This window comes from Phycodurus eques, chromosome 16 (assembly GCF_024500275.1).
Source record: "Phycodurus eques isolate BA_2022a chromosome 16, UOR_Pequ_1.1, whole genome shotgun sequence".
NCBI classification, from domain to species: Eukaryota; Metazoa; Chordata; class Actinopteri; order Syngnathiformes; family Syngnathidae; genus Phycodurus; species Phycodurus eques.
Genome location: NC_084540.1, coordinates 22,250,808 through 22,274,712, shown reverse-complemented (window position 1 = coordinate 22,274,712; position 23,905 = coordinate 22,250,808). Strand labels below are relative to the sequence as shown.

Below are 23,905 nucleotides of genomic sequence, written 5' to 3'. Positions count from 1 at the left end.
CTCATCGTGTCGCCCAACTGAGAGCAGCGGCCGTCTCCCGGGAAACCCAAACCGCCGCAAAGGGAGACGCGCGACGACGGCCACGCTGCGTCAAATCGCCAGGTCGTACTGTGTGGCCGAGGAAGGACAGAAGATGTGACCCGATAGAAGACATTTGGGAGTGACCTAAGCAATAGTTAGCAGGGCTGAAACAAAAGGAAGTTCACTTGAGTCAACGTGCGGCTATAAATAGCAACATCGGAGAAACTGATCATTTCAAAGTGGTCTCGCTGGTTTCGTGAGAGAGGCAAATTATTAGGAACAGCTCTCGCCATGACGCAGTTTGCTGCAGTCCACCACCACGACAGTCGATCTTCAAAAGTATGATTGTGATGATGATTATTAGGAGCCAAAAAGGATGCCAAAAACTCATGACATTGTTATAATTAAATATAATGAAAGAAAAACACAGTATGTCATATTGGTATAGAAGTAAAATAAGGATTTTTCTCAATTCAAAAAAATAAAGAAAGGTTAAACGTGGTCACACCATGTGATTTGTACCAGCCAATATGCCAATAAATGTCATGAAATTGTTCTAATTAAATATAATGAAAGGAAAATGTATTGTAAAATGTCGTACATACTGGTGCAGAAGTATGATTTTTCAAAAATTCAAGAAAAAGAGAGTTAAGTCAAAATAAGTCAAAAGTAAGCAAGTGCGTTGGTAGGTGCGTAAAAGGTTTATACACTTAAAAGAAAAGAAAAAAAAGCTGATGATCTAAACTACATTTACTGGGACCGGCACACATGCTGTGTAATATTATTAACAATAGAATCATTTTAAACAAAATCTAAGTAAAAATAAGAGAAAATAGGAAAAAAAGCACAAATAATTTGGTACTTTTCTGATATTTCTCATTATATTTATGTGGTTATTTATATGAACATACTACAATAATTTTCTGAGGTTACCATTTTAAAACCATTTTCCTTTAGTCAATTGTTAACGCGCAAACATTTTAACATGGTGCATATACAAGAATTGTTCATCCATACTGTGCATTCAAAGGTAGATTTTTTTCATGCAGCTTTTAGTGCCTCATTAAAATGTACAAAAAATGTACTTTTGAATATAATGTTCAATATTCCCGTGTTATTTTCAAATCACAGTATTTTCATCCACCGGTTCTGGACTCTTAACAGGGAGCAAAATCTGAATGCAATCCATTTTAATTCCCGAAACATAGTGAGCTGTCATTGGGGGAAAAAACCCCCCAAAAAACAACAGTTTGTGTTTATCACCTGCTTCCCCAGTGCGATCATTTCCTGATGAACAGGACAGAAGGTGCAGCGCTGCACGATGGCGTCTCCCTTTTCCTCTGCTCTCGCTTCCTGGCCTCAATGGAAGATTTCCACTTGTTTTTTGGTTTTTTTTCCCCCCATGGACAAAAGCTGCTCGCTTGACAAAATAGCATAAACGAAGGCAAAGGAAGCAATAACCCGATTGGACGCGCATGTCGGAGCATAAATCCCGCTTGGCTGCGTTTGATTGGTTACTAGGTTTTTAACGGCCCGTGTGACAGACGGCTCCGGTCGGCGCGACGTCCGCCGACGCTAAAAGAATTTGTCAGTTAGCATTGATGCTAACCTTTTAAGCCGCGCACCGCCGTCTCACCCGAGGAAGCCATTTTTTGCCATCTCGACCATTTTGCATTTGAAAAACATGCGCTACTCCCAAAAAGTTGGGGATGTCGGGTCAAAGTTCAGGATGAGCCAAAGATGTTGGTTGAACTTAATTTGACATTCTCGAAACATTTGAATGTCCAGCTGTTCAATGTTTCAGTACTTGTTGCACAACAAGTTCTGAAGTGGAAAATATTCGGATTCATATTCTATGAATGCAATCTCATGATTTGAAGCACATTACGAGAGAAGTTCTGCACGAGGTGTGTCAGAAAGGTTCCAGGACTATTGTCACAAAAGATACATCTCCAATCCAAAATGCACGTTTTCCCCCTGGAGTCAAACGCACTTTGCTAGCCTTCTCTGCCACGACTTAACGCCCTCCCCCAAAGGATTATTCACCATCACGGGCATCTTGATGTCGTCCGGGCTCGATTAAACGGCTCGATTAGGACGCATAAACCAGCACGGTGATGTTCTTCTTGGCCAGGAACTGTCCGATGCTCAGGTCATTGTCATGGTGAAGCTGCCACAACCTTTCGCCGCAGGATCTCTTGGTAGACGCGCTGGTTGATCGTCTGGCCCACATTGAAGGGGAAAACTCGTAGTTTGGGTTTGAAATATCGTTTGCGACACCGGTCCTGACACGTTTCCGACATGGCTCCCGAGTCTCCTTTAAGTTGGCGACAGTGTTGCTGAGGACCTGGACACGGACGCCGCGTAGTTCAGTCCGTCCGCGCCGGGCAGGCCGGGCATCGGCCGCTCCCCGCCGTCCGGGGTGATCGCGGGGGTGGGGAAAGCCGTGCTCAGCGGCGTGGGAGACAGCACGTTGACGCACAAGTCGGAATTCTCAGACTCCGTGCTTTCGGTGGTCTCTGCCGCGGCTGCGCCCACTGCGGACGAACAAAAGCAACATCTTGTTAGCCTGTGGGTGATTGCGCATAAAAAGACTTCTAAAGTCATACTTGACTTCCTTCGGTGACCACACCCGCAACTTCTAATTTTTAATATTTATCTCAAATCAGTTTTCACCAATTTTCCTCGTCGGCCCGGAGGACACGACGTCCACCATTTGAAATGCGGACTCGTCGGACCACAGAACACTTTTCCACTTCGCGTCGGTCCATCTTAAATGAGCTCGGGGCCGGAGAGGCCGGCGGCGTTTCTGGCTGTTGTTGGTAAATGGCTTTTGCTTTGCATAGTAGAGTTTCAAGTTGCACTTACGGATGGAGCGCCCAACTGTATTTATATATCCTTTACACATTGAGGTCGGTTTTTGATGCAGCGCCGCCCGAGGGATGGAAGGTCACGGGCATTCAATGTCGGTTTTCGGCCTCGCCGCTTCCATGTTTCTCTGAACCTTTCGATGATATTATGGCCCGGAGATGACGATCACCCTGAATTCCTTGCAATTGTACGTTGAGGAGCATTGTCCTTAAACGATTTTCCCACGCACTCGGTCACAAAGAGGTGAACAAGTGCGCCCCGCCGTTTGCTTGTGAACGACTGAGCAATTCAGGGAAGCAATCCTGTTCCCCAATTGGCCAGCTCACCTGCGGGACGTTCCAAACACGTGTTTGATGAGCATTCCTCAACTTTCTCACTCTTTTCTGCTCAGCTTATTTGGAACGTGTTGCAGCCCTCAAATTCTAGGATAATGATTATTTGCGAAAAACAATCAAGTTGATCAGTTTGAACATTAAATACATTCAATTAAATATCGGTCGAACACGATTTGCAAATCATGGTATTGATGTTTAACACAACGTCCCAACTTCATTGGAATTGGGGTTGTAGATGCATGCTGTTGGTGCTTTATGATCCTCTCTTGTTTTAAGTGCTTTTCTGCCATTTTGTGGCATTGATATTCAATTCTAAAGCCCTTTTGGGAGGGGGGCCTCCAATCGCAGATTTTCGCTATTCGTGGCAGGGGTCAGTACGTCAGTCTTACGGCGAAATGCGAGGCTTCACTTTGTCTTAATAGTTTAATAGTTTGACTTGACTCTGGAAAATATACTTCTTTCTTCTTTCACTTGTAATATTTTGACATTAATCTTGAAAATATACAACTATTCTCAGAAATCTACAACTTTTGATATAATATGACAAATGTTGAAAATATGCAGATTTATTCCTGTAAAAATTGTGACTGATCTCAAAATGTCATTATTGTTTTCCTTTCCCTAATGATCCTTTTTACTTTATCAACATAATTTCCCGTTACAAGAATTTTCTTTCATCGCCACCTAAAGACGCGAACAGCGGCCTCGGCAGCGCGCGCCCGACACGTCGAGCGAAAAGATGCGTTACGTGATTCCCGAGGTGCCGAGCGCTGCAGCTGTCCTCCGACCCTTCACCCCGTGACCTCAAAGTATGTCCGTGCGTCCCTCGGGGAGCTCATCGGTTTCCCGCCTGACCGCTGCCGACGTCGTGCTGTGAAATGCGAAATGGCGGCTGGGTGGGCTTGGAGAGCGAGCGTGCGGTCAGGGAGGGGATTTATTTGATTTTATTTTTTATTTTTTTCTAACGAGGCGGGATCTTTTAAAAAAAAAATTATAATAATTCTGTGCTTCTCTTTTTCTGTGCCATCACAACCTAAACAACAGTGGAATCAAACTGTGATTTGACTCACATGCTGATCCATCTGTTGTTGTGGTTTGGAAAGGAGAGAGTGGGCTCGGGGCTCGGGGGGTGGGGGGGGGGGCAGCAGACAGTCCGCCCCCCCCTGTCCCCCGTTAGATAGAATGTCAGGTCAGCAGCCGTCCTGCGGTGAGGAATGCGTGCGAGCCGAAAGCGGCGGCGTTTACAGTCAGGCGGGGACGACGTGTGCCCACTTACGAAACGCGACGCTCGCTCGCTCAGCATCTGAAAGAGTCACTGCACAAGCGGACTTTGCTTTTTCTTTGGCTTTTGAAACCTGGGGACGTCGCCGCAGACGAGCGCCGGTGAAGGCCAAGAGGAAAAGGGGTGGCGTGGGTTTAGGTAGGGAGATTCAATATGGTGTGGTATGCTTTGGATTAGGAGCTGATCCTATCCTTTCGACACAAAGATGAGGGAGGGCGTGTGTGCGTGTGCGTGCACAACAGCTGAGAATGGAGAAAATGTCGGCCGTGACAGAAACGGTATCTCATCTTGTACGGAGATATGAGCCTCGTCCTTGGACACGTTCACGCACACACACGGTGTAGCATGTTTCTTGTGTGAAGCCCAAAAAATGGCCGCGCAAAAAGGTGGCCGTCACGGCCTGCGCCGCGCAAGCGTACGAAGACAAGAACACACACGCCTTCCTTCCTTCCTCTGCATCTTTTTCTTCTCATTCGTGTCACCAGCCCCCACCCTCTTTCTATGTGTGTCGCTCTCACGCACACACACACCGAGCCCTGCAGCCACTGGCTCTCTTCTGCGCTTGTCCTCCTTCTCTGCCTTTCGCTCCCTCCCTCCATCTCTGCCCTCGTTTCCCCAGCGCGCGGCCTCTTCGCATCCTCATCCCGTGGGCTCGCGAGCCACATCCGCGCGAACGCGGCTTCCCTGAACGGACGGCCGCGTAAGCGTACGCGGCCGTTTCGACGCGTTCCGTCTCACCTCGCTTCTCGATCCGGGTCCAGAATTCCGAGACGGCCTTGGGAATGTCGCGGGTTTCCCGCAGGTTCTTTTGCCACTGGCGCAGTTCCTGCACGTGCGGCTGTGCCCTGACCTACATGACATACACACGCGTACAGTGACATCATCACACACAAGTACAGTACATACTACGTGCGCTATCCCCAGACACAAACACCATCAAGAACTTCATCAAGTTGCTGCCAGTGCAATGGCGCCGGAGATATTACTGTCCCAAAAATCCGCGCCCTGTGCGACGCGCCGAAATTGCGGAGGCCCCTGACGTCGTTCGAGAACAGGTTTGGCGGGTGGGAGTGCCGCCCCCCCCCCCCCGGAAAATGTCTGCCCATGCCGCCCATATTTGAGTTGCTTTTGAGAGAGTTACAACAAGCAAATGGTAACGACTAAGTGGAATGGCCCACACGCAAACAAAACCACAAAATGTGTTTTTATGCTGCCTGCCGACATGACACCAAGGAGAATAGTTTTACTTTTACTTGACAGTGGTTGCCTTCTATTTATAGGTTTCATACAGTGAGGAATTTTGAAATGTTACTTAAAACATGGCCTGTACAGTTAATTAAGGTTTAATGAAAAAAAAAAATTAATTAAAATGACATTGCTTCCTATGGGAAAACGCTCACGGAATGAATTGGTTTCGACTTTGGAGTCATTCTTCTCACGCTGCGTCTGCATGACGACAGGGATTAGAAAACAACAACAACAACAACAAGACAAGCACACAGTGAAAATAATGCTCAGCAGCGAGTGGAACGCGTGGAGCGCATTCCTAGTTCAAAAGCCACAAAGTGACATTCTCGGCGGTCGCGGCGCAGCCTTTTGTTCGGCGCAAAGCTGCCCGGGACTCGATTCAACTCTCGATGCCTTCGCTCAACGCTTTCACTGGGACAGCGGCTCGCTTTTCGCTGACTCGCGCTGTCGTCATCCGAGCGAAGCCAAAGCGTTGAAAAATTCCGTTTTATCATCCTGTCGCGAGGATGTGTGTTGCAGAGTCCACGGGCGCTGGGTGGGTCTGTGCCCACTTGGCACGTTTCCGGCGCGAGGGTGGCCGCGCGTGGGGTCTTCTATTCAAACGATTCGCGGGCGGCGGCAAGCGACTCATTCGGCCGGAAACACAGACCTACTTCTGCTGTGGACTCCACAGCAAACTGGGTGACCGCCAGTGTGTGTGTGTGTGTGTGCGTGTGTGTGCCACTCTCAGCTCTTTTCGCCCTTGTGTCAAGTGGAATCAGCACTCACGCTGCCCCACTTATTTTTTTTTTTTTTTTTGGGGACAATAAACGTCGCACGATGAGCGCACGTGGACAACTTGACTCAGCCAATGAACGAATGTGCATTTCAACATCCATTTTCCATAGGCCCTGTACTCAAAGCAGCCAATCCCTTCTGACTTTTTGTATGCTGACAATGTGGTTGCACAAGTGTGCACACCCTCTTGACAGTTTGTTATGGCACAACCACGACACTGCTCACCACCAAAGGAACTCCATAGCAACAGTGACGCAAAGTGGTGCAAATAGCATGTTTGAAACTGGGCCCATTTGATACCATGGGAGGAATTATGAACAGTTTTCAGTGTTAGTGCAAAACCTTCAAGCTTCTGCTAGAACGAACGCAAAACAAATGTCAAGAAAAAGCCTACTGGAACATCTGAATTTTATTGGGGCTTAATCAGAGGCACTTTAAATGGTGGGAGGTGTGTGCACATGACATGACTTTAATTGGGATGAGGTCAATTCGAGTTACAAGAGGGTTACCTCACTTGTTTAGTTTTACATCATTTTTCTATTGCATTGTACAGATGTAGGTCACACAAATGGTGGGTAAAGTTTTGAAACAATCTATCTCGGTCTATTTTTTTTAGAGCACAAAAACCTGCCTGAACAGGGGTGTGTAGACTTTTTATATCCACTGTATAGACAAACAACTCTTCACACTCACATTCACACCAGAGAACAATTTAGAGTCATCACTGAAGTTAACGTGAATGTTTTTTGGAATGCGGGTGGAAGCCCAAGGCAGCACGGGGAGAACACGCAAACTCCACACAGGAAGGCCGGAATCGAACATTTGCACGATGAGCCTCGGAATTGTGAGGCAAATGTGCTGCCTTTGACTATACTTTCAACTCTATAAAGTTAAACGCCCCTGAGATGGCACTACTAAAAAGAATCGCAATCTAAAGGCGTTTTCGAATTGCGATCATGGTTTGCATTGTCGTGGGAGACGATTCTATTTAATCAGGTTTCACGCTGCGATGTATTTCATTTCAGCGACACTCAGTGATGGGCGAGAAGTATCGGGACGACACTGCCCTGATTTCGAGGTATCGGGTACTGATGAAGGTCACCCATACCAGCCGCCGATACTTAAGGGGGAAAAAAATCTGACATGGAATAAGTCCTCCTCACCAGTCGTCGGCACTGCACTGCGGCGGTTTGACACATCGGCGAATCATCGTGTGCGTCCGAAAGAAAGAAAGGTCAATTACAATTACAATTTTATGTATCCAAAGTACTAGTGGTATAGGTACTTAGTATCGGTGAGTACTCAAGAGTGAATACTCATACTGGTATCGGTCTGAAAAAAAACAAACTTGACTTGGCGGCCCACAGGAAACGATTCGGCAAGCCGAGAGATCAAACGACTGCTTCCTCGCGGATCCTTTGCATTATTAAAGGCTTTACATCATTTCCTTGCTGACAGCTTCCTTTTCTTGTCTTTTGGGTGTGCGGCCATTACGCTTGTTAGAACCCCGCGGAAATAAAAAAAAAAACGTCGTGACAAATAGCTCGGCAGTCACGTGACGACGGCACCGATTGGACGTCATTTGCGGAGGCCGTCGTGTGCGCGCAGGATACGATTCGCGCCGACTGCCGAAATGCGATGCCTGCTTATCACACAGGGACAACTCTGGCTCAGCTGACAGAAGGAGAAGTCTTAGCCGTCAGCCGGGTGCGTGTGTATGCATACGTGTGCGCGTTACAGTCCCGGGCGAGCGTGGATGAATGGATTAGCGAGCGATGCTAAGGCCCAGAATGTAAAGACGATTACGCAATGCGTTCAGACCCCCGCAGCACTCCGCGGAGTTCGGCAGGAGCGACAATCGCATTAAGCGTCAGCTTGTTCTCCACTCGTGTACACTGCGTGTAATGTTTTGATGCAGATGCATAATATTAAGCGCACACACAAACACACCAAAAAAAAACCACTTCATGATTCCTCTGTGTTGCACTGCAGTCAAAGCTGCGTCACACAGGTTATATAACAGACGAGAGTGTGCGTGTGTGTGTGTGCGCGCGTGAAAGCTTGGGGCGGCGAAGGGCTGACAAGCAGAAAATTTGGATGACTAGAAGCGGTAATCCAACAAGGCTACGATTCCCTCAAAAATATTTGCTGATAAAAATAGAAGGGATTTTTTTCAAATATTTCTGTCCATGGGGAAAAAAAAAAAAAAAAAAGTCTTTTAGGCAGTTTTTAGTCATGGCTACAACCACGAGACACAGCATTAGGTACACTTACACAATGGGATGGGAGCCAATAGAAGAGCTGCATTACAACAAAGATGGCGGCAGACAGCTCTTCATTTGACAATACCTTGAGATACGACTTTCATTTGCCCCAGAAGAAATATAGCATTCTACGTACTTTAAAAAAAAAGCACAAAGTAATGACATAATTTAATCGAACGTTCTGCGAGCCGAATGCTAACACACAATGAAAAACGCCACAGGCAGGCTAATGAATAGCATCGATAGCTGCAGTGTGTTATAACCTTTAGGCAACGGATATTTCAACGGCGCATCAACGCATGCAGACAGACAACGTAACAATACTTACAGGCATATATTCTTTATCCTCTACAGAAAATGACTAATATTACTGCGTCTTACTTCTTTTCCGTTGGCGTCTGCATGACTGTATTATACTGCCCCCAGTGGCCAAGTCTCACACACCAGAAGGAGCAACTCATCTAATCCTTTGCCTCCCTTGGTAAGCATAAGATTAGAAACAGCTCTCAGCTCGCAATAATTAATACCTCCCTGAGGCTGTCAATCAAAACGGAGCATTTAACTAATGTGCAGTTGTACCTAATATTGTGGCCATAAGACAAATTTAGCTAATAAGTAGTTCCAACCATAAATGATCACATGCTTTCTGCAAAGGCACTGTGTGACAAGACACGCAGGCGCAGGCGCGCACACACGCACTGAGTCACCGCATGCCCGAAATATCTTGTGTATCTTAAATAAGTTATGATCCTCTTGTGTCCTCAAAGACGCCAAAACCCTCAGCCAACCTTGCAGCCGAGCTGTGCTGCGTTCAAGGCCTCCACGGCAAAACAAAAACGCTCTCCGTCATTTGGACAACGACGAAACACTCTGAACCATTTCTGTTGTTCTTTCAAACGGGGCGGAGCCTGTTGGTGAACATTTGGAAAGCCGTTTGACCATTTATTCCATATCCCTGATATCCAATTTAAGCTCAATGTACTCGTATGCTCTTTGCACTCACTAGTAGGACAACGTTGGTATACTAGCCGGACAACTGTTACTAGGGAGACAAAACTGTGTACTAGTTGACAGCTGTGTGCTACTAGTACCACAAGTGACATTCTAATATACTACTAGTTAACATTGAGTGATTCACTAGTAGTACTAGGAGCATGCAGTTATCACCTCGTGCACAGCTTTACCTCACTAGTGACATGTAGTTGTCCTCCTAATATGCCAGAGTTGTGCTAACAGTGTGCAGAAATGTGATCGTGGCGGAAAAATCATTACTAGCGCTCTACTAAGGAGCTGAATTGTCTTACTAGTGAGGACACAGAGTTTACTAGTGCGTGCACCCAAGATGGAAATCAAAGAAATAACGAAATAATTGCTGCAACGACCGTTTGAACAGTGACAGTGGGTGCCTGGCTCTCTACCGCCACCTACTGTCCGCGTGGCTCAATTGCTGTTGTCGAGTTGAGCCTGAACCCACGCATCATCATCATCATCATCATCATCATCATCGCAGCCTTTGTCGCGTTCATGACAGCGGCGCTTTGTGCAGCGCGGACAGAAAAGGGAAAGGAACAAATGGAAACGAAGGTGACAGCGACATTAATTTGTGTGCGTAAAGTGTTTGCGGGACAAGATTTGATCACAGCAGGAAGGAAGCAATGAAGCCTGACATCGACCGCGGACGGAAGCAAGGAGATGCTGAATCCATGAATCCATGAATCCATTCCACGCGAAGTAGCATCGACTCACGATCCTACGGCGCTCTCTACCGGTCCTGCTCCGGCAGAGCGGCCGGCTGCGGGTGCGAATCTGGGCTTGTCGCCTTCCCGCGTGCCGTTTGCATGTTGTGTGCGTTCTGCGCTTGTATGCATGTTGCGATGCGTAATGTCGCGTGCGCTGCGGTCTTGCGTGCGGCACCTTGTAGCCCCTCCAGAAGGCCTGGATGACCAACGCCGCCTGCTCGTCGCTCAGCTGCAGAAAGAGAGGCACGGGAGGCCTCGGGCTGACAAAGTCCAAGAAACAAACCGTCTTATTTGCAAATACAAATCACAAATGTGTGCAAATCAACATCAAGCTCAATGCGGGGCTATTCATATTCTTGCTGTGTGATGATAATTAACGTGACAAATATCGTTGCTGCTTTTTCCCCCCCAAAAATCAAAATGACACTCACTGCATGCTAAGCCAGGCTCGGACGAACGGGATGTTGTTGAATTGTCGGTGGGGTTGTCCTCGTCTGCGGGGGTTGTGGCTGGCCGACAGAAAGGCAGAGAAGAACCAAGTCTCGAAAACGTCGAAATCGCTCATCCCGGCGGGATGCCCGACGCCCGTCAACACAATTCAAATCTTTGCCCACATATCACATTGTCATATGATATGACATGACTTACTTGTAGAGCCACTCCACCAGGAAGTCGATGGGGTTAAAGGTTATTAGTTTCTTCTGAAACACAACCACATAAATTCCTTGTTAGCAGGCAGGTAACGCAAAAAAAAAAACCAAAAAAAGCGCATCACTCCCACAATGATTACAAAACATCCCTGTACACATGAAATAAAAAAATAAAGTCGTAGTCTAGCTAGGACATAAATGATACAATCAAGTGATACTATTAGGAATTCCCACACAAAAGAAAAAATAAGCGGGAAAACTGGAGGAATTGAACTCAAGTCAAACGTTTTGCCTCAAACAATTGCCTTCATAAAATAAAATGAAATAAAACAACAACGGGAAAAGTAGTACAACTTGAATGGACTGCAAAGGAAACCTTTATCAATTGCCTCAATATAAAAATAAAAATAAAGACAAAGTAGAGAAACCGAAAGTAAAAATAAATGGAATATAGTAAACAGAAATGTAAAAAATGTCTGCCATGATGAATTGCCACAATATAAAGAAGAAAATGTAAGAGAAATGGAAAGCAAAAATAAAGGCAATACTACAATAAAAATGTGTGCCATTGTAAGTTGCCTTAATATAAAATAAAACGAAGTGGTAGAAAATGGATGACTGGATGAAGGATAAAGTCAAATCATTTTCAGTAGCTTCAGCTCTCCGTGTAAAATATGTATTTTTCATAAATGTGTCCATGAATGACTACAATTGTGACGCAGTACTACTTCAAACTTGCAACCGATCCTATCAAAAGTAATCGTCTGACGGAGAGCGCCGACCTGCAAAGAGCCTTGCTTGTCGACTTCCTTCAGAACAGCCTCAAGTGCGGGCACCAGCACGGGGAAAACCTTCTCCTCCATGTACTGTGTGACGGGATCTGCCGCGCACAAAAACGCAACCAAAGCCACCTTTTGTGCGGTCGAGACAAAACGAATGACGTCCATGTTGTCTTACGCTGAAACGCTTCAGGACAAAAAGGAGGCTGACTTCCTTTTTTGTGGCTTAGAGGAGGATGGACCCCAAACACGGAGAAACCGGCGTGGGCAGGGTGGTGCAGGAGCGGGTCCAGGTCCAGCAGCAGCGCGTTCTCCTCCTCCTCGTCCTCCTCGTCCTCCGTCCACACCTGCGGGCGCAATCGCGGCGGGCGGGACACTTTACTCAGTGGCAGAGGGACCGCTAGGGTGGTACGTTGGCGCCCTCTCGTGGCACACGAAAGAATCGCTGAGTTTAAAACAATATAGTTTGTTTGCTCGTAGCTGTTTACAACTTTTGGGGGAAATCCGGAAGCGTGCATATTTTGAAGTTGACTTCCGTTGCATTTAACTTTGAACACATCGCCATTCTGAACGTATTCGAGCTTCGGACAGGCTGACCTTGGCGGGCGTGCGCGATGCGCTGCTGTCCTTGGAAGGTTCCGAAGCGGTTCCGACGGCGCCGGGAGGACATGGCAGGCCTGCTTCAAAGTCTACGAACAAACACATGGACGCCGATCGGATGCGAGGCTGAGCTTGACGCTCTGACCGACCTCACATCACCCACAACTTTGTCAGACCCCCCCCCCCCCCCCCCACCCCCATAAAAATGCTCCATAGTTGACTTCAAATTAAACCATTCCTACAAACATTATTGCAGGATAAGAAATATAAAGATTGAGGTGAATCAAGAGAGACCGTCATCATGTCGTCACACCCACACAGACCATTGCACATTGAAGACAATTTAACATAACACATCGATATGAAATATTCCACTTTTAAATCATCAACACGCTCATTTGAAGTGCATTTGAAAGTGTACATATTATATAACGCCACTCTTACCACGTGACATTGAACTGCTACTCAAATATGAACACATTTTATTGACTTTATTGTATTGATAGTTACCGGCACAAACCTCCTCCCAGAGGGACCTTTTGGCACCAGCTGGGTTCGGAGTTCGTGGGGACTCCTCAGGTTGGTAGCTCAACATTTTGGGCTTCGAATTTGACCACTTTTAACTCGCTCCTCGAGTCAACATGCGCCTCGAAAAGAATCCAAATCGTTGCTGGCGTCGCTTTCGGCACAGTCGTGTTGCTGCCAAGCGGTTGCTAAGCAGTCGCTCGTTGCTAAGGAAGTGCAGACGAGTCACTTCCGGCTGTGAACGTCAAACAAGGAAGTGACCACTAGGGGGCCGCCGAGCGCAAACAACAGTCCACTGAGCCTGCAGCGTTGAGGAAGAACACGGCGACAAAATGGAACCAATTGGATTACAGCACTTTGGAGTTGATGTATTTATTTTTACTAACGCTTTTGCACATTTTTAAACAGTTTAAAGACCTCACTATTCATATTATAATGTATGTTTTTGTCACCTTGTTTCATGTACCTCTGTTCAGTTAACATCATTATTTAGGTATTTGTAAGACATTTTATTTTGGATTTATTTATTTTGAATACATTTTCTTATTCTAGGTATTTGTAAGACATTTTATTTTGTATTTATGTATTTCTAATACATTTTGTTATTCTAGGTATTTGGAAGAGATTTTATTTTGGATTTATTTATTTGTAATACATTTTGTTGTTCTAGGTATTTGTAAGACATTTTATTTGTTTGTTGTTTTATACATTTTATGTACTTTTGGAGTAAGTGATTTAATTTGCTGTTGCACTCGCAAAATGCACCAGAAGTGCTCGTGCACATGCGCACGCGGCGAAGTCTCTGTCATTTCCGCTATCAACCCAGGCTAAACTTAGCTCCTCCCCGTCAAGCTCAACATGATGCACAGTTTGAATATAGGCCGAATATAGGCTGCTCTTAAATATAGGACATTTTAAAACTGTACCTCACGATTCAGTGAAAAAGGATTGCACGTGAAAGTTACCTAAAAATCGTATGGAAATGAATGTTTGAAAACGAATAGTTCTTAAAGATTTCAATGCAAATGTATTGCTCTTAAAAGTGAAATACAAGTGAACTGTACTGGGGCAGAAATTCTTTTGCATAGCACGAGAGGGAGCCCGCATCGTAACTTATATAGCTCGTGTTGGGCTTTTTTTGCGACAGCCAGACTTGCCGAAATTGCCCGGAAGGTTTATTTTTAATTGACTTTTTTGCCATTTCAGGGTTCGGCTGGGACCGTTTGTGTATTTAGGGAAGGTTTCCCGGTCCCCTTGTTTCCAAACGAGTTCTGCAGAAATGAGACAAATTTGCGACGTAGTGGAACGTCTGACATTCAACAATGTCGCTTCTTGCACGGCCATTTTCTTAACACCGGGCGAGAATTTTATTTCCCTTTTTTTCGCTCTTTCCAGCTCAAGCACTCTTGCATATGAGAAAATATTCACGTCTTCCATTTATTTAGTGCCCGCGGGGAGGACGTGAGGTTGTTTTTCAAGAGTCATTGGGATGTCATTACTGCTGAGAATATTCAAAAGGATGCTGTGAACATTTCAATTAAAAGTCCATAAATATAAGGAGATGATGTCATATTTAATGATTGAGATGATAGGCTTTATGATTCCCAAGGGGGCTAATTTCATTTTGTTTTCCATTCTAGAAAGTGACTTGTGTTATTTAAGCGTCGCTGTAAAGTAGGCGACGCTTTCCGTGGAACTCTCGGGGGAATCGACACGGCTCCTCTTAACGCTCAGAAAACAAAGAACATTAACCAACAAAGGAGATAATGGGGGGGGGGGGGCAACAAAAATATGGCTCCGGCGCTATTAAAGGCCCATGAAAACGTTTAAACTGGTCATTAAAAAATAATAATAATAATCAAAAAAAAAAAACAGAAATAAGAAAAGCTACTGTTAGCAATGCAAATGAGGGTATTTGTTCCCCTGCTGCTTTTTCTGCCACATTCAGGTCATCCAACCTTGTTTATGAGCAAAGTTCAAAAGGAGCGTGTGTGTTTTCCAAAAGAGAAGATCAACTGCATCAGCGCAGACGATTGGACGAAAGGGCTCGCTCTTTGACAGTTCTCAGAGCAAACTTTATTTCCAGTGTCAGCAAAATGTGCAGCGACATCAACGGCCTGCTCGAGGGTCTCCAGGCGAATCTGCCGACCCGCCAGTGTTCATAAACTCTCCTAGGATATTCGGAATACTAGGAACTAGTATACTGGGAAAGTTTTTTGTTGTTGTTTTTTTTTCTTTTTTCTTCTCATTAATTCCACATGCTGCAATAGTTTCCTCGGACTAATCGATTGTGAACACATTTAGTCATTTCTTGGAGGCGCAAATCGAAAATTCTGCTTTCACAATAAAGGTCACCTTTCTTTGCATTCTTGACTAGTGTCACTGCCGTAACAGACACAGACTCAGAACGGGCGGACAAAGTCCACCTGACAATTTTCTGGCTTTCTGGGAAGCATCGGAGCCATAACAATAACAGAGGTGCGATGACATCTGCAGTTTAGCCCCTTTCACAGCGTCTTTAAAAGCCGCCATTTTCTGGGCTTTTTCACGCGTTGCTGTTCTGCATAAACGGTATGGCAAAGTCAACCAAAACCTTTAGTGTATTTGGTCGAATCAGAGCCAAAAACAGAGGCAGGATGACACCTTCAATGGGTGGAAAAAGTCTACACACCCCTGAAATGTCAGGGTTTTGTGACAATAAAAAAGAAAATCAAACCAAGAAATAATTTGACCAAAAAGATGTACAACTCTAGTATTATGATGATGATTATTATTTATGATTGTCGTCTTTAGAAGTGATATGGAAAAAAACAAATCATTTGTCAAATGTAACTAAAATTCTAATTATGGAAATTGCCAAAAGCAATTGTAATTTAGTGACATTTTCTCCCAACAATGTAACAGATTATTACAATTACAAGTTTTGTAATCAAATTATGTAATTGCGTTCCATGTAATTAATTACTCCCCAACACTGCTCACCAGGCATGGCCCCGCCTTTTCAAAGCCATACACACTCAGTCACAGATACTACAGTGAAGATGGTGAACCCAAGTGGACAAAATAATACCGGCACCTCACACGCATGTTCGTGTTTAATAACGCAAAATAAATTTGTTTCTGATCACTTGATTAATCGATGGGCTAATCGGTGAAATACTCGATTCTAAAAAAAAAAAAAAAAAAAAAAAAAAAAAGATTCAATAGCTTCAGCTCTGTGACGCATAATAAAAAGACACGCCCGACAGCGTAATTTGCTTTCAACACAACAGGGCGGTAGAAGCGAGTTCAACTTCACACAACTGCGACGATTTTGCAAGCGCTCCGTGAAAGCAAAAGAGGAGCGTGAGCGCAACAACCCTTTTCCGCTCCTTCCGTCCAATCGGTGAAAACACTCGAAACTGAGCTTGACATTTGGGCGCTTGAGTCAGCGGCCAACGTGCACCTCAGAACAATTCCTGGCACGTTACGACGCCTCTTCCGCATTTTCGGCTCCCGGTGGAAAATGGAAGATGCGCCGCAGGAGCTAAACCGAAGCCGAGAGGAGAAAACAAACAAAAAAACTGCCGTCGGCGGCACGAAGTTCACAGAGCCAACTGACTATTGATGAAACAAAGTTTAGCGACCTCTGACCCTCAAGGACACACACACACACACACACACAGAGACTTTACAGTAGCAGTAATGAAAAATAAATAACAAATGTCAACGTCCAGCAACAGTGGAAAATCAGTGGAAAACTACTACAACACATTTCGCCGAATTGTGCTCCTCAATCTAATTTAGTCCTTTAATCGTACAAACATGTTTCGCCATCGTACTGCTCCATATTATGCCAAAAGTATTCTTGTGCGTTTGTGCAATTAATCCGTTGCAGGAGACGCCCAAAACAGCCAAAATTTCTTGTTTTCAGAAGAAACGCTGCACTCAACAGTATTGTAATGTATCAGAACACAGAGTAAGAACATTTATTGTGCAATCGTGTTTATGAAGCAACAACCACAACAACAAAAAAGAACAAATGTGAAACTGAGATATACACTAGCTCAGTAAAAGGAGTTAACTTGTGGAACAATTTTGATTGTGAATTGAAGCTATGTACGTTTTCAAAAAGTGCAAGATTACCAATAATTACAAAACAGTGATAAAGTCACATTATACAGGATACAATTATGACAAAAATTGTGGACAAAATCAAGTGATTATACTGAATCTATCTACACATTGTGTAAATATAGTATGCGCATATACAAGAAAATGGGGGGACATGAATATGATATCGGTGTGTTGTTTGCGCTTACAAATGTATGTTCGAATTTTGTTGTTGCCGGGTAAATCAGAGCCATATCTTCCCATTTTTAGTTGTTTTTTTTTTCTCTTTCTCGTTCGCTAAAGTTCTCACGGCACTTTGACATTGTGTTACTTTTTGCTCTTTGTCTCTCCTGTTCAAGGAGGCCCTGCCGGGCAGATTAGATTGGCATAGCAACACAGAGGCTGAAATATGATTGGACAAAAACAGAAAAAGAAAAAGAAGCAGTGCAGCCAAGAGAAATGCTAACAAATGAAGAGAATACACTATTGGAAGAAATGCATACAACATCACGGAAGAAATATTAGAAAATAGGCGACAAATGTAGGTCAGCAGAGTGTGGGGGTCTCACATTTTAAAAAGCGGTTAAGACATTAAAAATCCGATGGCGCGCGTGCCCCGACTTTAGCGGAAGGAGGACTTGCATGAGAGCAGTGATTCTCAAAGTGCGGTACGCGGAAGAAGCACTGAATTAAATACAAATCAGTTTACGACATTTAAAACTCAAATACAATCAAACTCGTTAGAATGAAGCCAGTAGCAACGCATACAACCTGTTTATATATATATATATATATATATATATACAATCCAGTACATAACATTATTATTATTATTTTTACTTTTTAAGTACAGTTCAATTGTATTTAACTTAAGTGGAGTAGGCTACAATACATTTGCATTTGAACTTTCAAAACACAAAACATTTGAATTGAATTGAATCATTATGAAAGTCCACTTTTTGTTATTCTCCTTATCTCTTCAAACTTCAAACTGTGTATAAAAATGTTACAATAGCGAATGTACTTTTTAGTTGCAGTATTTTGGTGGCGGTAGTCGGTGTAAGAAGTTGGAGCACGTCAGAGAATTACATCGTGTAATCGTACACGATTAACATCAGAGCACTTGCAACACGCACGCGCGCGCACGCACGAACAAACAGCGCCCCACCCCCTCCCTCGCCCGTGTGACGTCACAAGGCTACAAGGAGCGCGTGCAGCGTCGGCGCGAGCCACCAGTGACGTGACATCACCCACGGAGACACATCCGCTCTTGAAAGTAACCCTTTTCAAATGCAACTTTTCACGCGCGACGATCATTGATTGTCGGGAGCAAAAAAAAGAAAGAACAACAACAAAAAAGAGGTTTTGGATTTAAAAAGCACGAGCCACTTTTGTCTTTGTTTTTTTTTTTGTTGCCACATGCTCTCAAGATGATCCGGACTGACGCGGACCGAAGCAGCCCAACCCTCCGGCACCGGTAAACAAAAGACATTTATGATACATTTATACATTTGCGCCTGGAGTTTATTGTTATGCGAGCGTTACTTTATCACCGGCGCTCAAATGCGCCGTTATCCCAACCGCTTTCTATCTGCGGCAACAGCAAAAACAAACAAAAACCCATAAAAACAAAATCAATCAATCAAAAGAAAGGGATCAGTTTCTTACAGTTTGCCCGTTGGAGTAAAAACATTTTTGTTGTAGTCAATGAACACCACTCCCGAATATTCTCATTTTGAGCCATTTAGTTGCAGAAAAGGAAAAATACCAATAAAGGTCTTGTGTTCTAGAAGCAATATACTCACTGCCGTTTTATTAGGTACACTTGCACAATCTAAACACATCCGACCCAATTCTGATGCGCAGGCGTTAATTTGACTTCTCGTTTCATATTATTATTATTGTTGTTGTTGTTCCATAGTGAGAGATGTTTAGAATATTTCCAAGTCAAAAATAATAATCATAATAATAATTGTGGCACTGCAAGTGTGTGCTCTTCAAATCAATCGGGTTGCGTGATTTACATGCAACATACATTCACATTCAATATTTCAAAAAGATCTGCTAGAGAATTCACCTTAAAGTTCCTAATGGAAACAAGTATGAACTCAATTTGGAAATGTTTTCTTGGCTTTTCAAGCTCAAAAGCTAAATTAGCATTTTAGTTCCACCCCCAAAAATGTCATCCATCATGTACTTACTGTTTATTTGATTTTTGATTTTTTTTTTTGTCATGGTGTAGAAGTGTATTTTTATTACCAATATTTACGGTAATTATGACATTTCAAGCTTACAAATAGCACATAGTTGCAAAACAATACATACTCATGTACGTATTCTTTCTTAATTGACATTTTTGATGGTCTTGAGTCCTAGATTTTTATTTTTTTATTTTTGTGGCACTTGATTATGATTGTCCTTTTTCTATGAAAATGATGCCGCATGACTTCAATGACCACTTTCATTTTCGAGTTTTCCAAAAAGGAAAATGGGAACATTGCACACAATGTAAATGATCTGATACAATTGCACACGCCTGCAAAACCGAATAAAAAAAGAATACGTCGTCCGGCGACACGAGCAGGCACGCTCATTTACCGCCTCCCCAAAATCATGTTCAATCGCTATTTTCATGTGCAAAAAAAAAAAAATCCAAAATGACAAATGTATTACTCCGCCATGTCACGCGCACATTGCCGCCGCCAGGCGTGCCCGTCAAAGTCTGCGGTCGCCCCCGGCAACAGAAAAGCCTTTAATACAAAGCATAGGAGAGCAACTGTGGTTATGGCATCTTTCCAAACTTGATTTCAAAGGTCACAGAGACATGAGTGATGCCGTTAAAACAACAACAAGAACAACAACAACAACAACAACAATCAGCTGACCAAGCTGTCGAATAGGTGGAAATTGATCTGCACGCAAACTTACCTTCGTGGCTGACGGGCTTCCTTCCGCACCAAAGAATCACAGCTCGCGATTTTTAACAAAAACAGCCCACTCAGATTTGTCTAATCTGTCTCTATTATCTATTTTCACTCGTTATTGTCTAAAAAAAAAAGCAAGTGACTTTTAATCTTGAGGCGACAGAATGCCGCACAGCTCCCACACAGTGAGGACAAGTTTTACGACACTTCTGGGACACGTCAACAAATTTGCTCTCGAGCACTTTTCAACACTTCGGATCGGTTCATCATTTGTAAACATACTTGAAAAAATAAAGACTAGCCCACATGGCGACTGACCGACGGTATCAATTTGTGTGGCTTAAAAGCAGCTGAAGGCAAAACGTCAACGAACTGCGCTGGCACGTTCGGACCGTTCCGAGTCCACAAAATGCAGACGCCTGATTGGATGGGATTGCACGTTTAATTCCTGAAACGACGACAAACAGATGTTGAAATAAATATTGCCGTGTCACAAATGAGCTTTGCGGGAGATGGAATATGTGTTGCGCGTTGGCTACACACACGCCAAGCGTTCATTGGCAAGTGCCAATGCGCCTGGCAGACGCTGCAGACGCCACGCGTTCTTTCATCCCAATATGTATTTTGTACTTAATACACAGCAGTCAAATGGAGAGATTCTTTTCTTTCGAGTGTCGTCTTAAGAGCGGGGGTCGTTTCATTTCCGAAAGGCGTGCGGCTCAAAATTCCTGATTCTGCGCCCTCGTTTTTTGATTCGAAAGACTCGCGGGTGTGACTGGCATGTGCACATTTGTAATGGCCGAGGAGGCAGTCAGAAATGAACTTTGTGAATTCCGCCGAGCAACAAACATCGGACAAATATGTTTGCAGCGTCATTACACTATTATTTAGCGCATTTGTACTTGTTGAGATGAGATGTACATTTATTTTAGTTCCTTTTTATTGCTCTTCTGGTTGTTTCTATATTGTTAATGCAAGTGTGTGTGTGACAATTGCCGCTGTGACGATTTAATTTCCCGAACGGTATAATTGATCTTGTTCTGATTGATCGTCTATCTACGCGGTGTGTTTTGTGCAGCTCCTTTGTTGTTATTGGCAGGCAAACGAGCTCACCGGGCCCTTTTTACGCTGCCTGCGATATATTGCGGCATTTTCCACTTTTTTCCCCCCGAGCCCGGTGCCGGACGACGTCACGCTTTAAACACATCGAAACGTCTTGAAAGGCGCTTTTTGAAGTATTCCTTTGCGCTTGGTCTCGTTCTCTCGCAAGTTCCGCATTGCAGCGATGCTACAACAACAATGAGGCAAGATGGCTGCGCAGTGTTAAGAAATCCTTCTCCAAAGGAGAGGCAAGGTGTGCTTGCTTCAAGGTGTTTGTCACTCCGAGTTAAGGTTTATGGTAAAACGGACATATAAGACAAAAGAGCACGAAATATTAAAATATTAATATTTAAACATCAAAATGTTCAATGACACCACAATGAAAGTCTTAACGTTTGAGGCAAAACGCCACGGACGGGCTAGTGGTCATTTGCATCGACGTTCCGTGAACTACAAACCTTCAGATAGCTGCAACTTTAAACACACACGGCGCAGCAACACATCCAAACAACAAGGCACGGGGGGTACCAATGAATATTCCAATGTCAGAATGCGGTACTGCATTACACTGAGGTGGCGTCTTGTTCTTGCTGTTGATTACGCCGCATCTCTTCAGCGCTGGCGGCAGACAAAGCTAACTTCACATGCAGTGAAAACCCCGAAAAAAAAGATGGTTTCATAAAAACGGAATTTCCTTTTTAACACTCCGGCGGTGTTTTGACTCCTAATCGGAGCCAATCGGACAGGATCACGAAGCGCAAGAACAACACGGACGCGTTTGTCTCGTACGCCGCCGCCACGGCTTAATATCGTTAAGGCCGTTAAGCAGGCAAATCAATTCCATGCGCCTTCTGGAGCGCTTCACGAATGAGCGATGCCCGCGCGCATGTCGTCTTAAGCGGCGATCGGCCAACACGCCGCAGATGCGCGAGCGCCGCCGCGGGTGCAAAATCCACGAGAGCGCCATCTGTGTCATTTTGCCTCCCGTCGGCCACTTCCACCGCGAACGCTTTCTCCGATGTTAATGCCAGGCAGACTTGGCAGGTGACAAATTTCCTGACGTATGTTTGCCTGTCACGTCGCGCGGTTGGCGAGACTCAGCGCCTCTGAGGCTCGGGCGGTAACTGAAAGCGCATTTTGGTTTTTCCGTCTCCCGTCGTCGTCATTAATGTGGTCGGCATCGCCAGGGGCCGGAAAAGATAGAAGAGGAACATTGCGTTTTTTAAAATCCGGCAGAAAAAGAAAGCGTTCCCCCATTCACCGTTTGCTGTATCGAGTTGAAATTGTTGCTCGCAAAGCGCCGGGCGGCCGAGCGCCACGAGAAGAGAAGCGATAGTTTAGAGCAAGAAGAAGAGGCAGGGAAGGTGCACAACTATCAGCTCCAGCAATAGTCGACCGAACGAGAAGCCGGCGACGGGGCTCGAGTAGGCTTGTGTCGTGCAAACCGACAAATTTTTTGAACGTCCTGAATGGAATCGCCTCGCGAAAGCGATTCGTCCCTTTCTTCGTTTGGTTGAGCGTGCGCTGCACGGGAAACTTCGCCGAAACTCGCGGCAGTGGCTGAGCGTTGAGGGATCCTGGTGCCAAATCTCGAGTCTCCTGAATCTGGTCCAAAATCGAGTGCCCATTGTTGTTCGCCGGCGTGTTTGCTATCAAACAGAAGCTTTCAATGTGGCGTTTGTTCGGGGGGGCATTTCCCCACGGTTCCATTTTATCGGATACATGATGTAGTGCAGTTCCGTTGCAGTTCCCCACAGTCCAAGCACAACCACATGTCGTTGTTTTTGTTTTGTTTTTTTATGCCAGTGCCAATCAAAATCCTCTTTGTAAAGGCATACAATTTGATACCGGACCGCATTACATTGCGCAAGTGCATCCGGCGTGAGAAGTTCAAAAGGGCAACTTGTTTGAGGGCGCTGGACGACGACGACCACGATGTTGAATGGCTTGACTCGCCTGCATTCAACATGGATCGTTTTCACCCTTTGCACCGACGCTTCGTGAGCTTTAGAGGAACACTTGCGAGTCGACTTGACACGTCGCGGCGGGTGAACGGCGAGAGGAGACAAATGGAAGGACGCAAAAAAAAGAGTGTTAAGAAACACGAGGTGTCACTCAGGGGAGCCTCCGGCCGAACGCGACGGGGAAACGCGCCAGCGCCGCGCCCGCGTACACCCCGAGGCTGCTCTTTGGGCTCGGCGCCAAACACGAGAAACCCGGGAAGGTGCTAAGAATAGCCCGTCACTACAAAGAGCTGTCACTCGGGATTGTAACAGAGTGCCGATAAGGGTCCGCAAGGCCGCCTTTTCCGCGCACAGACAGTTTATCAACGCAGAGACATGTTACAAAAGCACTCGGACGCACGTCTTCACACCAAATGGGCCGCGTGGCAGTTAGGTATTCTCAGCGTCATTGTTTTAATAAGCATCGAGGAGAGGCACACAATTTCCTTGGCCGTTTGATGTGCTGAATTTGAAGTTTAGACGCTGTGCACTTTTTAAAGGTCAACAGTCACCAGTACTTTCAGTCGCTTATTGAGCGGGACAAACGAGCCGAACGCACAAATACAAAATGAAAACACTCACAAGGAGCACGGGAGAGAAAGTCAGCGCCGCCAAGCCTTAAAGCTTTTTCAATATCATTTTGATCATCTTTGGTGTCCTTTTATCACATTTGCGTGATCATTTGGGTTGGAAA

The 23,905-nt window shown here is 44.9% G+C and overlaps 2 protein-coding genes across 3 annotated transcripts in view; one reads left to right on the top strand and one right to left on the bottom strand.

The window, feature by feature from the left end:
- Nucleotides 1-549: 549 nt before the first annotated feature.
- iqck (IQ motif containing K) lies at nt 550-13,259 on the bottom strand. 2 transcript variants are annotated; one of them, XM_061701542.1, is made up of 9 exons: nt 13,077-13,259; nt 12,564-12,655; nt 12,145-12,313; nt 11,970-12,067; nt 11,186-11,238; nt 10,969-11,046; nt 10,713-10,797; nt 5,248-5,359; nt 550-2,558 (listed from the first exon to the last, which is right to left on the bottom strand). In XM_061701542.1, exons 1-9 carry the CDS (start codon nt 13,159-13,161, stop codon nt 2,341-2,343), a joined length of 990 nt encoding a protein of 329 aa, XP_061557526.1. In that variant the 5' UTR covers nt 13,162-13,259; the 3' UTR covers nt 550-2,340. The 2 variants fall into 2 exon arrangements, with proteins under 2 accessions (XP_061557526.1, XP_061557527.1); XM_061701543.1 differs by having other exon boundaries at nt 12,178-12,313.
- A 5,327-nt stretch (nt 13,260-18,586) lies between these two features.
- The window catches only part of gcgra (glucagon receptor a), a 37,160-nt gene continuing 31,841 nt past the window's right edge, over nt 18,587-23,905 (top strand). Inside the window, 1 exon segment of the mRNA XM_061700554.1 lies at nt 18,587-18,660. The gene's annotated coding sequence lies outside the window, so the exon portion shown is untranslated.